This window comes from Agelaius tricolor, unplaced genomic scaffold (assembly GCF_023055355.1).
Source record: "Agelaius tricolor isolate 1412-34295 unplaced genomic scaffold, bAgeTri1.0.p SCAF_3, whole genome shotgun sequence".
NCBI classification, from domain to species: domain Eukaryota; kingdom Metazoa; phylum Chordata; class Aves; order Passeriformes; family Icteridae; genus Agelaius; species Agelaius tricolor.
In genome coordinates this window covers 37801202-37816099 of record NW_027269263.1, presented here as the reverse complement: position 1 = coordinate 37816099, position 14898 = coordinate 37801202, and the positions used below count along the sequence as shown (strand labels likewise).

General features: G+C 37.1%; 1 protein-coding gene across 4 annotated transcripts in view; it reads left to right on the top strand.

Moving 5' to 3' along the window:
• Positions 1 to 14898, top strand: part of USP15 (ubiquitin specific peptidase 15) — a 60120-nt gene that overhangs the window by 23942 nt on the left and 21280 nt on the right. For 2 of the 4 annotated variants that reach the window (XM_071423529.1, XM_071423527.1), the window contains one exon: positions 9729 to 9812. The exons of the other annotated variants lie outside the window; for them this stretch is intronic. In XM_071423529.1, coding sequence (XP_071279630.1) covers positions 9729 to 9812 — 84 coding nt within the window. The remainder of the gene's footprint in view (positions 1 to 9728; positions 9813 to 14898) is intronic. 4 annotated transcript variants of the gene reach the window in all.

Genomic DNA, 14898 nt, shown 5'->3' with positions numbered 1-14898 from the left:
ATATTTTCATGGACAGCTTGTTCATTTTGTGTCCAGAGCATATTTACCCACCAAGTTTATTTGAATTGCAGCCTACGTTACCATCATGTGGGTTTTATTCTTTGTTGGGCTGTCATCAGTTAATGCAGAATGATGTTGGTTTTATTTTCTATTTTTCCTACTGCTGTTATGAACAGCACTTTGTTAATGGCAAGTGAATAGAAAGACTTGTGTGGTTTTATTCATTTAACTATTTTTAATGTTATTTCCAGTATCTAAATAATTTTCTCTTGATTTTTAAGAACAGTTGGAACCATTTAATTAATACGATGTCAGGCTTACAAATAGTTAACTGTGTTTCTTGGCTTTCTTGGCTGGTTCTGGATCATATCTTTCATTAAAAAGTTTAAGTTCTTTTAAGTTCTCTTTATTCCTTTTGAGATTATGTATCCATGTAGTTAAAAGTCACTGCTCTAAAGCATTTTTATAGTATCATTGCTTATCATTTGAAGGACACTTTCTTTATCTTTGGTGTTTTATCTCAAGCAGTTATATTTGGAACACTATTTTCTATTGAGCTGTTTAATGAAGTCTGAGTTCAATTTAAGATTAGTATTAACAGTATAATCTTGCTTATCAAGATGTTGTAACACAAGACTTTAAAGAATGTGAAGCAATAGAAAGAATGGGATGCTAAAAACTTGAAATTTCCTCTCTGACCTCAAAAAACATCCAGTAGAAATTTAAATTCTTAGTCAAATTTTAGATGCATCTTTGAAAGGTTAAAAGAACTTACATAACTCAATGTCATGGATTATTTTGGAAGTTTTGGTTGGAAGATACTCTGGTGATGGTATCTGCTTTTCTTCTGCCAAACTTCTTTTTCATTTTATGGAAAGCATTCAGGAGCAGTATATAAATTAAAGAATATCTCCTGAAAAATGTTTGATCTGGGGACAAGTGAAATGCTAATTCAGAATGCTGGTGTCAGAGAAGGCTGTTAGTAAACCAGCAAATGAGGATGAATAGTATTACTGTGAGGTTGGTACGGTTTTAAGATCTGGCAGCTATCAGGAAGTTGGGAATTTGATATTCAAATACACTGTAATAATGGAAAGTTTGCAAAATTTTGTGAATTCAAATAGCAGCTATCAACACTCTGGGGCAGGTAATAGGACAGGTTTTTACATCTGAACAACCTAATAAATGTTTAAAGGGATAGAAATATTAAACCCACTTTGCAGTTTTTCTGTGTGAGGTCCATTAGAAGTATTAGTTTGTCAAGACAGCATATATCCACATACCTTCCTACAGCCCTGTCATTGGTCACACACTGGCTCAGTGCTGAAATTACCTCTTTGTAGTGCTTCTTTTTGAAGAGTACAAATTGTAAACAAATTCTGATGTCAAGGTATAAAAGGCCATATTTAGAAATGTCAAAATATAGGATACTGGAAAGCATGAACAATGATAATGCTTAAAAAGTTAGGATCATTTCAGAACATGAGCTAAGCTTTTTTACAGATTCACAGAATAGTGGAGATTAGAAGGCATCTCTGCAGATTCTCTGGTCCAACCCACTTGCTCAAAGACAGGTCACCTAGAGCAGGTTGCTTGGGATTTTATCCTTATAGGTTCTGAGCATGTCCAAGGATGGAGGCTCTACTGCCTTCCTGGAAAACCTGTTCCACTGTTTGGTAACTCTTATTTTGAAAGTCCTTATATTTCCAAGGAATTGCCAGTGCTTCAGTTTATACCTATTGTCTCTTCTCGTTCCAGTGAACATAACTCAGAAGGGTCTTCCTCCATCTTCTTCATTCACTCACACTGGTTATTTATACATGTTGATAAAATTGCTATGGAACCTTCTCTTTTCCAGGCTGAACGGTCCCAGCTTTCAGCCTTTCCATAGAGGTCAGATGCTTGATCACCTTTGTGGTGTCTCACTGGACTTGGTCCAGGATATCTCTGTCTCTCTGGTGTTGGGGAGCCCAGCACTCGAGGTGTCTGTAGCCAGTTCTGAGTGGAGGAGAAGGATCACCTCCCTTGAGCTGCTGACAGTGCTTTTCCCAGTGTAGCACAGTGGGCCAAGGTGGTTGGCCCAAGGACACACTGCTGGCTCATGTGCAGCTTTTTGTGCAGGAGGACCCCAGGTGGTTCCCTGCCAAGCTGCTTTCCATTTGTCACCTGCCCACACACCCACTTGTTCCTGGTGTATTGGTTCCTGGCATTGTTCCTCCCCAGGTGCAGGCCTTTGCATTTCCCTTGACTGGACTTGAGGAGGTTCCTGTTTGCTCGTTTTTCCAGCCTTTTGAGGTCTGTCAGAATGACAGCAGAATCTTTATTGTGATGATTGAAAATGAGAAACAGTAAGATGGAAAGATGTTCTGCACGTTTTCCCTGCCTCTTTCTCTCAGAAGCCTAACAGCAATTTTTCTATTGCTTCTTTTGGCAAATTTTCTATATTCCTCCTACTACAAATGATGATTGCTGTCAGTTTTTCATGAGAAGTATGTTAAATGTGTGAGCATCTTTTCTTATGCAAGAAAAGAACATACTTTGAAAGTGGCCAGGTTGGGACCTCAGTTCAGTACAGGAAGGAACACTTTTGAAAATGATAATTCTGTTTTTCTTGAGAGTATAATGAATTCGTACAAGAAAAAAAGATTAATTATCATCATAATTGTCTCTTCTTCTGAAATTAGAAAAGAGTGATTTTGAGATCCTTTTCATGTAGGAGCAGAGACCATGCCATACAACTTAAGTTCTGCATTGTGTTCAAGCTTGCCGGTGTTTGCATTTGTTTTATGTGTACTGTTCTTCTAAATTCTGAATTTACTTAATTTTGGAAGTAATTGCAATATCCACTGTAAAAACCCTGCATGATTTAATGATATTTGCTATCGTGTCATATTTTAATGCTGCTTAAAATATTTTTGAGTCTTGAGTTTTTTAGTGTGAAAGTATCTGAATGTGGTGTACATTCTTCAAATGTTCACAGGGTTAGTCAAGTTCAGGAATAGCTGGATTTTTTGTTTCTGAGAGGTTGTTTATATCAGCTACTGGGATGTTTTTGGCTCTGGGAGGTTGACTTCTATGAAACTTTCTGTTTATTCTGGAATGTCTTAAACATCACCTGCTCCCGAAAGAGGTATTACTTAGCAGTAATGATTATTTTTGGAGAAAATTTAGTTACACTAACATGTCTGTGAGTAGCTGTCCCTCAGTGTCATACCCATGACAAATTTATACAAATATACAGATCCCAGTTGTTTTTGTAGCTTAGTTGCTGCTGATCCCAGTATTTAATGAAGATTTCAGATCTCTGTGCAGACATCTTTTTTTTAATCTGTGTCCTTATATGAGAAATTATTCCACATGCAGAAAAAACAGCTAATCCTGTTTGAATGGTTTATTATTGTCAAGATGCTATTTTAAACTAAAAAATATCTATAAATTTTAAAAATCTAAAATTGTAGTTCAAGTTACTTGAAGAACTGTACTACAAAATCAAGTGACTTATGTTCAGGAGAAACTGTACATAATTTAAAACCTTTCAGCCAATCTGTGATTTTAAAATTTAAGATGAGAAGAAATGAGGAACTCAAGTTTTGACATTCCATGGGTTACTGACTGAATAGCCAGGACAGGGTTTCTCTTAGTTTTCTCTTAAGTTATTTATATACCTGTTTATATGCAAATATAAAAGCAGGTTAGGGAAGCATACAAAAAAGCTATAAACTAGTAGGTTATTTCCTTCTAATTTTAAAAAAGTGTTGTTGCTGGGTTTTTCTGGAAAACTTAAAAACAAGTTTTAAATTTACTGATCCATCCTATATTTTAAAAGTGCTTTCCATATAGTAAAAAACTAAGAATTTTTAATTACCTGTCAATCTATATCTCTGTGTGTGTTTTAAAAGTAATGGATTTCATTCTGATACTTGGTTCATTTAGATAGCACTGTGGAATAAGTAATCCTAATCTAATAGCTGGCTACTTAGTATAATTTACTGATGGCCTGCTGTTAACCTTAAACAAGTCTCATATGTGAAAGGGAATATATTGTTGGTAGTTGGGGCATTTTTTGACATACAGAAATGTGAGTCTGCATGCATTCATAGCTTAACTCTTCTTCTCCTTGTTATAATGAACATTTTCTTACAGTTTTTTTCAGATTTTTTTTCTGGTTCAAACTATAGGCCTTTTTATCTTGGAAAAGCATTAAAGGCCCTTTCTCAACTCTTTTCTTTTACTGTGTTGGACCCCATAATGTCTGTTAAGAGGAGGGTAAAAGAAGGATAAAAGATGTTTAGAAGTCCTTTTTAAAATAATGTAATGCCCATTTATCTAAGTTTTTTAGGGAAGTATATCCATGAATCTTCAAAGGAAGATTGTGTGTTTGGTTTTTTCCTTGAGCAGTTGTTATGCAGACAGATGTGCATTTCTGCGGACTTTTCTGTAAGAAAGAATTGTGGTGTATAGAGCTAACTGGGGACTTACTGTGATGTCTTAAATTCTATGAGCAAGAGCTGTCAGCTTGTTTGTCAGCCAAGAGTTGGACTGCCGTTTGCTGATAACTAGTAATTGAGATAACCATGTGTCTGAGCTCCTGAGGGTAAACACCAAACATTGGTGATGTTCAACAGACATTTTCAAGTTAGTTTAACAAACTTTAATACAAAGTAATAGAGGATTGAAAAACTCTTAATAAATGCATGTCCTTAACATTATTTTTTTGATTGATGAATGTTAAAATATCAACCTTTTTTACTGCAAATTCCCCAAAGTGTGATTAGCTGAATTAGTTAGGGTTTGTAAGAAGAGAATAGTCTAACTAAAGCTTGCTATAAAATTGTATGCTAGCCCAATCAGAGCTACAGCTTTAAGGAATAGAGCCCTTGGTAATGGAAGGACCTCTTGAGAGAGTATCACCTAGTTCCCTTACTCAAAGCATGGGAAGCTGTAGCAGATTGCTTAAGACCATATCCAGGCAGGCATATTCTGTGTTCAGATGGAATTTTATTTATTTTATTTTATACTCATAGACTTTGGTCCTTTTGGTGGGCACCACTGAGAAGGTTCTTGCTTCATCTTCTTCGTTCCCTCCCATTGGGTATTTATACAAGTGGTAAGATCGTTCTGGAGCCTCCTCTTCTTCAGGCTGCATGGTCTCAGCTCTCTCAGCTTCTTCACATAGCTCAAATGATGCACCTTTTGGTGTCTCATGATTCTTGCTCCAAAGTATCCCTGTCGTTGTGGTACTAGGGAGCCCAGAAGTGAACCCAGCACTTCAGGTGTCTGTAGCCAGTTCTGAGTGGAGGAGAAGGATCACCTCCCTTGAGCTGCTGACAGTGCTTTTCCCAGTGTAGCACAGTGGGCCAAGGTGGTTGGCCCAAGGACACACTGCTGGCTCATGTGCAGCTTTTTGTGCAGGAGGACCCCAGGTGGTTCCCTGCCAAGCTGCTTTCCATTTGTCACCTGCCCCTCCAGGGGTAGGATGGAATGTTTCTCAGTCCATCTCACTGTACACTTACACAACCCATGTTTGATCTACTTGTCTATGAGGGTGTTGCAGGAGACACTGTCCAAAGACTTGAGGAAGTTGAGATAAACCACACCCATTGCTTCCCCCTCATCTGCCAAGTTAGCCTTCTATGAAGAGATTACTATCAGGCTGGTTAAGCAAGATATCTACTACTGCTTTCACTGAGACACTCTCTCTTGACATCCACCTTGGTCAGAAGCTCCTTGTTCATCCACTCAACCTTCTGCTGCCTTTGCTTAATTTTTTACTTCTCTGGATGGACCATTATTGAGCGTAGGGAACTTAATGATCTTAGGGGTCTTCTCCAGTGTAAATGATTCTGTGAATATCATCCAGCTCTCTTAGGGGCCCCTCTTCTCTCCAGGGCTGTATCCCATGACACTTGTCCAAGCTGATCCCTATAAAATTTAAAGTCTGCTCTGCAGTAATCCAGGGCTGTGTTCCTGTTTTCTGCCATGCTCTCCCTCAAGATCTCAAATTTCACCATCTTAAGGTCATTTTGGCCAAGGCCCCAGCCTTCACATTCCCAGCTAGTTCTTCCTCCTTGGTTTTAAGTATCAGATACTGTTGAGAAGCTCTCCTCATTACCTCCTCAGTCGCCTGCATCAGATAGTTGCCCTCATTGCATCCCAGAACTTTCCTTCATTTTTTGTGCCCTGATATGTTGTCCCACCAGCAGGTCCCCTGTAAGGACTAGGGCCTGTGAATGGCTTATCCAAAAAAGTCTTATCTGCCTTCCTTTATCCTGATCCAGTCAGTCTGGGTGCCCCCAGAGGAAAAAAGACTTCCAGCTGCAGTTGGTTTTGCTGATGTCCATATTTATCTCCTTGCTATTGGTCCCTAGGGGAGTTATACAGCAGTTTAACCATAGTGTAAATGAAGTATGTGGGAAAGTGAGTATCTAATGTGTTTGGCATACTACAGTTAAGTGGGTTTTTTTAACCTGTCTTCTATCTTTTGCTGTTAAAATGGTAAATTATAATAAATTTTTTGGGGGGGTTGTTTGTTACATCATTAAAAAGTTACTTTTCAAAATTACCTGTTAGATTCTGCTGCTCTTGTGGCTATGTTGAGAATTTAGTTTACTCTTCTCCTGCATTTGAAAAGCAAGCCATTTACTGATTTAGTAGACCTTAACTGGTTTTCTCTGGTTTCTTTCAGTTTTTATATACAGCAATTATACATTGAGTTTTAAAATTTAAAACTATATTGCATTTGAATTTGGTTTAAATTATACAAAAGCTTCAAATTGGTTTTGAGAAGTTCCATTTCAGTTCAAAATTATTCAAATCAATAACTTCTTCTAAAATAAATACATGTATGAATGTCATAATTAAATACTGTTCTGGATTTAAATGGGATTAAACTGACTTCAGTTTGGTATCTTTTGTGGACAGTCCATATTTTACTTCTTTGAAGACAATATTCCAAGAGAAGGATTTAGATTGATAAAGGAAATTGCAGGAAAGCTTTGTGAACGTTGATCAGAATACTTGAAAAATTAACTAACATGTTCTTTATATGGTGATACATAGAATGATTTAGGTTGGAAGGGACCTTAAAAGTTGATCTAATTTCTTCTCCCTGCCTTGGCCAGGGGCACCTTCAAATGGACTGAGTTGTGTAGAGCCCCATCCAACCTGACCTCAAATACTTACAGGGATGGGCCATCCAGTTTCTCTGCCTGTTCCAGTGCCTTACCACCCTCACTGAGAAGAATTTCTTCCTAATGTCTAATCCAAACCTACTCTCTTTCAGTTTAAAGTCACTCCTCCTTAGTCCAATGACCACATGCCCTTGTAAAAAGTCCCTCTCCAGCTTTCATAGCCCACTTTAGGAACTGGAAGGCTGCTCTAAAGTTTCCCCAGAGCCTTCTCTTCTCAGTCAACCCAGGCTGAACAGCTCCAACTCTCTCAATCTGTCCTCATTGGAAAAGTGCTCCAGATCTCTGATCATCTTGTGGCCCTGCCCTGGACACACTGCAGCAAGTTCATGTCTTTATGTCGTGGTCCCCGAGATGAACACCACACTCCATGGGGTGCCACAAGAGCAAAGCAGAGGGGGAGAATCACCTCCCTCACCCTGCTGGTCCCACTGCTTTCAATGTAGCCCAGGATACAGTTGGCTTTCTGTGCTGTGAGCTCACATTGCTGGGTTATGTTGGGCTTCTCATCCACCAGCACACCCAGTTCTTTCTCTTTAGGGCTGCTCTTGATTCATTCTTTGTGGGGTCTGTACTTGTGGTTGGGATTGCCCTGACCCAAGTGCAGGACCTTGCATTTGTTGTTATCAAACTCATGAAATTTGCATCAGCACATCTCTCAAGCCAGGTCCCTCTGGATGGCATCCATTCCGTCCAGCGTGCCAACCACACAACACAGCTTGGTGTCAACAGCAAACTTGGTGAGCGTGCACCAATCCCTCTGTCCACGTCACTGCTAAGCGGAACTGGTCCCAGTACTGATTTGTGAGGAGTACCACTGGTTTCCACTTGGACACGGAGTCATTGACCACAACTCCTTGAGTGCAACCATGCAGCTGGTTCCTTATCCATCAAGTGGTCCATCTGTCAAATCTGTCTCCCCAGCTTAGAGAGAGTGTCTAATGCTTGGCAGAAGTCCAGACTGATGATGTCAGTCTTCCCTCATCCACCTGTCTGTTTGGTTTTAGAAGGCCAGGAAATTAGTCTGACAATATTTGCCCTTAGTTGACAATATGTTGGCTGTCACCAACCATCTCCTCAGTCTTCCTGGTTGGATGGCCCATAGCAGAGCCCCACTATAATGTTGTCTGTCCCTGCCCACCCTTTATTCCTTACATATAAGGGATCGTGGATCCCTAAGAGGAGCTCCCAAGAGGTTCCTCTGCCTGTCCTTCCTAAAGAGTCTATATCTTTTCATTCCAACACACCAGGAATAGTAGCCATCCCACTATTTATTTGCCAGTGATGGCAATAGGACCACACCCCTCACAGGCACACGCACATCTCCAGCTCCTCTTGTGTTTTGCCCCTTCTTGTGCATTTGCATGGAGGCATTTAAGTGGGACCCTCAACAAAGCTGGTGCTGGCTGCAGTGGCTGGAGTTCTTTTGTGCTGTACTTCAGGTTCATTACTCCTGACCTCCAAACCCTTTCCAGGCTCTGGGCAGCAGCAACTCTTGCTAGCTCTGGCATCAGTTGGTGTGAGTGGTGTGGATTGAGGTTCCCCTTCCCTGGCAACTTTTCTTTTGGAAAAGGTTTATTAACAGAAAGTTGAAAACAAATGTGAAGATATACTTGGAAAAATTCCCAGTGTAAAAACGTTCATTTCCTTATGGAGTTTAGTTCTTGAAAGGTGCTTAAAAAGTCCTGAGCATGCAGTTCTTCTCTTAATAAAGCGATGTTTACTTCAAAGCTTTTCAATGACAGCCAGAACTCCCAATTCAGTTGGAGTTACATAGAGCCCACAAAACCAGGAAGTTACATGAACTCCTTTGAGTATGCTGTCTTTTCCTTGTGCACCTGTAAGATTTGCTCGAGAAAAATACACTGCAGGATAGTTGGAAATATTGTATTTGTTGTATTCAGAAGTCTTTGTGATGAAAATAATCACTATTCTTGTATTTTAAAGTAGTCCTAAACCATGGGGATAAGTGATAATGCTTATCTTTTTGGCAAAAAAAAAAAAAAGTTTTGAAAAATCCAGTGTTGTGCATCATAATATCCTGAAATTTTCCAACAATATTACTGAGACAGTTTTAACTAAATGGTTCCATGCTGCTGTTAAATTAATGTGAAGTATTTATCTTGATCATTTTCATATCTCATCTCAACATCCATTTAGTTTGAAATGAAAAATTAATAAAATTCCCACATTAGAAACTTCACATTTTAAGTTCTAGAACATCAGAATATCTACAGTTGTCCTATAAGCTGAAAACTTTTTTTTTTTTTTTTTGCACAGTGGCTGGTGCTTTCTTTTGGTTTTTAATATCTCTGTTTCTTCAATGAGTTATGGAAGTTTTAAGTACTGTGAAACATTTCAAGTGTTAAAAGGCAGATTCTGAGGGCTGCATGTCCTGGGTATTTTTAGTGCTTTGCCCACTTCTAAAAAAGTATTTCTTTTCCATGCTTGTTTATCTGCTTCATTCATTTGTTATCTTTCTTTCACAGTTTTTAATATCTCAGCATTTTTGTCTAATTTATCATTTTCATATTTTTAAAGGTCCCCAGGTGCATCCAATTTTTCAACTTTACCAAAGATCTCTCCATCTCTATCAAATAATTATAACAACATGAACAACAGAAAGTAAGCAATATACCTTAAAACATTCTTTAATTAATTACCCCAGTGTAATATAAACAAAGTTCAATGTATTATAACTCCTCTCTTAAGGATTTTGAATTGCTTTGCAATATTTGGCTTGTGAATTGTTACTGGTTACTATTTCATAGCATAGGTAATGCTGACACCAAGAAATGAAACAACATTAGAAATGTTTGTAACTCTTACTCTTGAACAGGGAAGACGCTAAAAAGAATTTCAGCAGTTGTAAGGAAAGGTATAGATTTCATTTAGAGTTTATAATTCTGAAAATACATTGTTGCTATTATTATCCTGCCTGAATTTAAATGGACAACGAGAAAGGTATAAAGTACTTATCCTTATGATCAGGTTTTCCTTGTTTATTGCTCCTAAGGTGTTAGAGCAGCCTATGTACCATTACACTTAGATTTCAAATCATGACAGCTGAATCGTGTTAGCTGTAATGTAGCCAGCAGCTTAACTTCTCTTTCTTAGTGCTAGAAGTCTTGAGAGAGATCAGACTGTGTGCTTGACTTTTGCAGTGAACAAAGGCTTAGTAAGAGACTTCTCACTTTTACATTATTTCCCCTTTATATTCCAAATTAGAAGGTTTTTAAAATAAATAATGGGATAAAAGTCTAAAAGAAGAGCTTTTCTGTTGCATTGGCCAACTTTTTGTGTAATTTTGTTGTTGTTGTTACAGTACACAACTGTAAAAAAAGTTGGTGAATATAGAAAACCATGGAATTATTTCACTTTGGCAGATAATGGAGCATCTTTGAAATGCTTGAAACCAAAGAGCACTCGTGTTTAATGGAAGCTGAGGGAAGTTGAAGAACCTTACTCTTACAATTCATTAAAATTTTTAGTATTTTTCTAAACATGCATTTTGTGATCACATTTGAAGATGTTAAATATTAAAAAGGTGACATAAACATTAAATATACAATATCTTCCAGTTAAATACTGCACTTATCAGAAGTGATTTTTCCTAAGGGGTGAAGTGTCACTTGTGCTTCTACCAATTGTGAGTAGCCCCAACTCTCACTGTTGAAAGTTGAAATATCTGTAATTAACTGCAGTCTGTTGTACTCTGTGTGTGAATGTGTCGTAAATAGGAAGAGTTTTGTATATATGATTGTGCTAAAAGTTACTTGATCAGAGCTGAGCCTCCAGCTGAGAACTAATTTCTTCTCCCAGTGTTTAGGCAAAAGGCAGTGCTATTGCCAAGCACAACACTTAACAGTGACTTTTTTTTAGGGAGCTGTGTTTTTAAATCAAACCATCAAGGCTTTCTTATTTTCTTTTTTTTTTTTTATGTTAGCTTCTTGCTGGTGATATAGTTATTTTTAGGAGGCACTTAGAAAACTTGTTGCCAGCTATTGCAACTTTTAAAGATAGTTTGTTCACACAATTTACCTGATTTTAATTTTATTTCTTGGTTTATTTTGGAGCCAAAAGGTGAGCTTTTAGAACTTGAGAAAAAATTTTGGGGTTTAGAGGTATGTTTGTTTGTTGTTATTTTACAAGTTCTAATTTTCAACAGAAATACATTTTTAAAATGAAGTTATATAAGTTTTAGATTTGGTAAGGAATTGGTCCTTTTAAGTGATTTAACTATAACTTAAGCATTTGTAAATCAGTTAATAGGTACATGTACTCTGTAGTATTATGAAATACCAGTCATTTTTCTCTTCTCTATCAAAACACAGTACATCTGGATGTTATCTGAGACAGATATTCAGTGCAGAAGTATATGGTTTTCCTTACAATGCAGTAATCCAATTATGATGACTTAAAAATATTTTATAAATCACAAATTAATAATTTAATATAAGATGTAATACAGATTAATCTTTAGCAGCACTTATCTCAGAGTCTGTGTTCAGTGATGAAGTCATATCCATTATATACTTTGTACTTTAAAATACATACTTTTGCATTAAGAATTTTTGGCTTCAAATATTAAATTGGAAGATACATTTCTGTATTTAATTCTGTTATATAATTGTGAGTTCAGAATGTTCCACTCTTCTTGCAAATATTTCCTTGTCTAAGAAAGTATTTCTTTTTAATTAATTAATAATACTATCTTTGTTACTATCTTAGTTAACTATTTAATGTCAACTTTGTCTTGAATTTATTTCCATGCTTATGCTTCTGCCTTATTTATATTATATTGCACCTTGTCCTTAGTACGTTAGTGAAATTATACATTTGTAGCTTTCTAGAACCTCTTGGCATCCCCATATGGGCATGAGATGCTGTGACTCTAAAGGAGATACCAGCATTTGGTTTGAAGATAGTTTTAGCTGACAAATATGATTTATAAGGCAGAAAAAATCAAACAGGTTGTGTGTATTAATGGTCGTAAATAGTAGTCATTGCAAGTCTGCTTTTGCAATTACTAGAGCTCACCTGTAGAGTACAAGTTATGTTAAAAACCTGAAAGATTCATGGTTTTTTTATATGGTACACATTTCTGTAATGTTTTTCTAATCCAGGAGGTGTTCTGTGTAAGAGTAAGCCTCAGATTGGTAGATACTTAATTTTGTGTTAAGGTAGTTGTACATTAGATACCAGAAACAGCTTGTGCAAATTTTATCCAGTCTGAAGCCTTCATTTATGTAAATGTGAGTTTGCCTTTGATGGAATGGAGGATTCCAAATAATTGATCATTGATGTTCTTTTGCCTTTACTGGTGATCTTACTGAAAGAATAACACAGGAGGATTAGCATAGTGTGTGTTAATGGATTCAGAAGAGCAGGGAGAGATATGCATCTTTTAGGTCTTACTGGAATTTCTGTTTATTGTTGTTAATAAAGCAATACATATCATATACAGTGTTTTTTAAATTATGTGGAATGGAGATTAAAAACACCTGAACAGGGATTTTGCTTGGGGAATTAAGTGGGAAGTTGTTCTGTTTCCTTAATTTGTAACCATTGCTTTAGGCTCCTAAAATGACTTGTTTGCATCATTTAGTGGTGTCAGCCTGTCAAGGGCAGCTTTGTTTATATGCTTGGTATATTTCAACATGCTTATTCTAAGTATAAGTGTTAATTACATTGCATTACCTCTAAAAACAGTTTCTTCATGTTGTACCTGATACATAACCAAATATTATGACAAAGGCAATTTAAATATAATGTTATATTTTGCTTTCCAGACAATGATAATGAGCAAAAAATAAACATAGTAATCTTTATGTAGTGACATGGGCCTCTCCTACTGCTTCAGGTATCTCTAAAATCTGATGAAACCTGATAATAGATTTCTTAAAGGGGCTGGTCACAAAAATACATTGGCAGTGCATTAAAATGGTTGAAATATTACAGAGCTCAGTAAGTCTTCTCAACTTCTAATTTTCTGTACTCATTGCAACTCAAATTCCTTATGTATGTACCTGTTGGTACATGGCATTCCTCTGTCAAATTAGGTCTTTTCCAATTCTAGTGATGCTTTTCCAGTCTTCTCTGTTCAACATCGATGCTTCACAGAGCTCTAACTGTACAGTGAGTGCTCTGGGTTTGTCATCACTATTTGAAAGCTGCTTTAATGTCTAAAGGCACATACAGAAGGTACAAACAAGTCATTTCAGATCTAAAATTTATAGATCTACAGATAGTAAAATCTCATTTGGAAACCTCCTTTACCATTTTTGCCATTTCAAGAGCTCTGTTCAAGGGTCTGAAGATGGTTTCATGTTTTCAGATCTTGCCTTACTTTTGTGAAGCTATTTTTTGTAAGAACTGTTAGTATTTTCTTTCTGTTACTGCTCTTACTCGACTGGCTTATCCTAATACTAGCCCTCTGCTTTTCCCTGCATGGTTCCTTCCTTAAAGTTAGGAAGGTTTTGCAGGAAAAGCAGCTGGAGGCTTGGGGACACACAGTTATTACAAGTTACTTTTTCTAGGATATTTCTGTTTGAATTAAATTAGTATAGACTTACCTTGCATCTTTATTTGCTTTCCATTGTTAGCTACTTATTATTGACTGTTAATAATAATTTCTTTTTCATCCATCTTAAAAGCATAAAAAGAAAAGCAACAATGTAATTTATATAAAAATAATTTTTCCACAACAAAACAGTTTGCAAATTGATGGAGCTGTAAAGAGACATCTCCTAGTATCCTGCAAACAGTAGGCAGTGTTTTGTAGGATGTTTTGATAAAACATCATAGAACCATGAAATAAAAATACATTAATAGACCTGACTCACAGGATGAGTGGTAACTTTAATCTCTAAACCTCTCAAATATGTGTCTGTGGGCCAGTACAGAAGATAAAAGAGCTCCGAAATGTCTTTCCTTTCCCTTTTGAGAAGTAAACTGACAGTTTGTCCCTTAGAGTAAATACACACTGCATCTATCTGCACTGCAATTATCTTGAACTAAATTATCGTCATGGTACTCAGCTAATTTGAGAAAATCTTTCACATGAGTAAGCTACAGCCACAAAATACCAGTTGCATTTCCTTAGCTTTCTAGTGTCCCTCCAAAGTTGTCAATTTGTGAAGGAGGGAAAGCTGCAGAGAAGGAAATAAAAATGAAAATCCCTAGAAGAATTACACTCAATTTGTTCATTACCCCTACATCTAAATTTCAAAGAGGTTTCTTTTTTATTAATCATATGAACAGTGTTATCTGTAAGTCAGGTCAGGACAGCAGTAGGAAGGAAGCAAGGCTGAAAGTGTAGAAGCTTGTTGTGTACCCTGTGTGTGTACATTGCTGTTACTGCTGTGCACTGCTGGATTGGTTGTATTGTGGGGGTTGCATTAGCACCAGTGGCAAGCTTGTGGTTTTGATTCCTGGGGGAGCTAAGGCTTACCAGCCTAAGGGAATTGGAGTTCACTGCAGTAACTGGGCTGCAACTGGGCGATTGAAAGTAATTTTTCCTGGGGATCTCTCATACGTGGATGAATGCTAACTTTATAGGGTTTTTTCCATCAAGAATGACCAGTGAAAACAATACCTCTTAGCTAGTTTGGGGGCAAGCCAGAGAGCAGAGAAAATGCATATCTATAGAAAAGGGAAGGACTAATGGGAAAGTCAGCTATTAAAAAGAAATGAGCAGATGTAAAAGTGT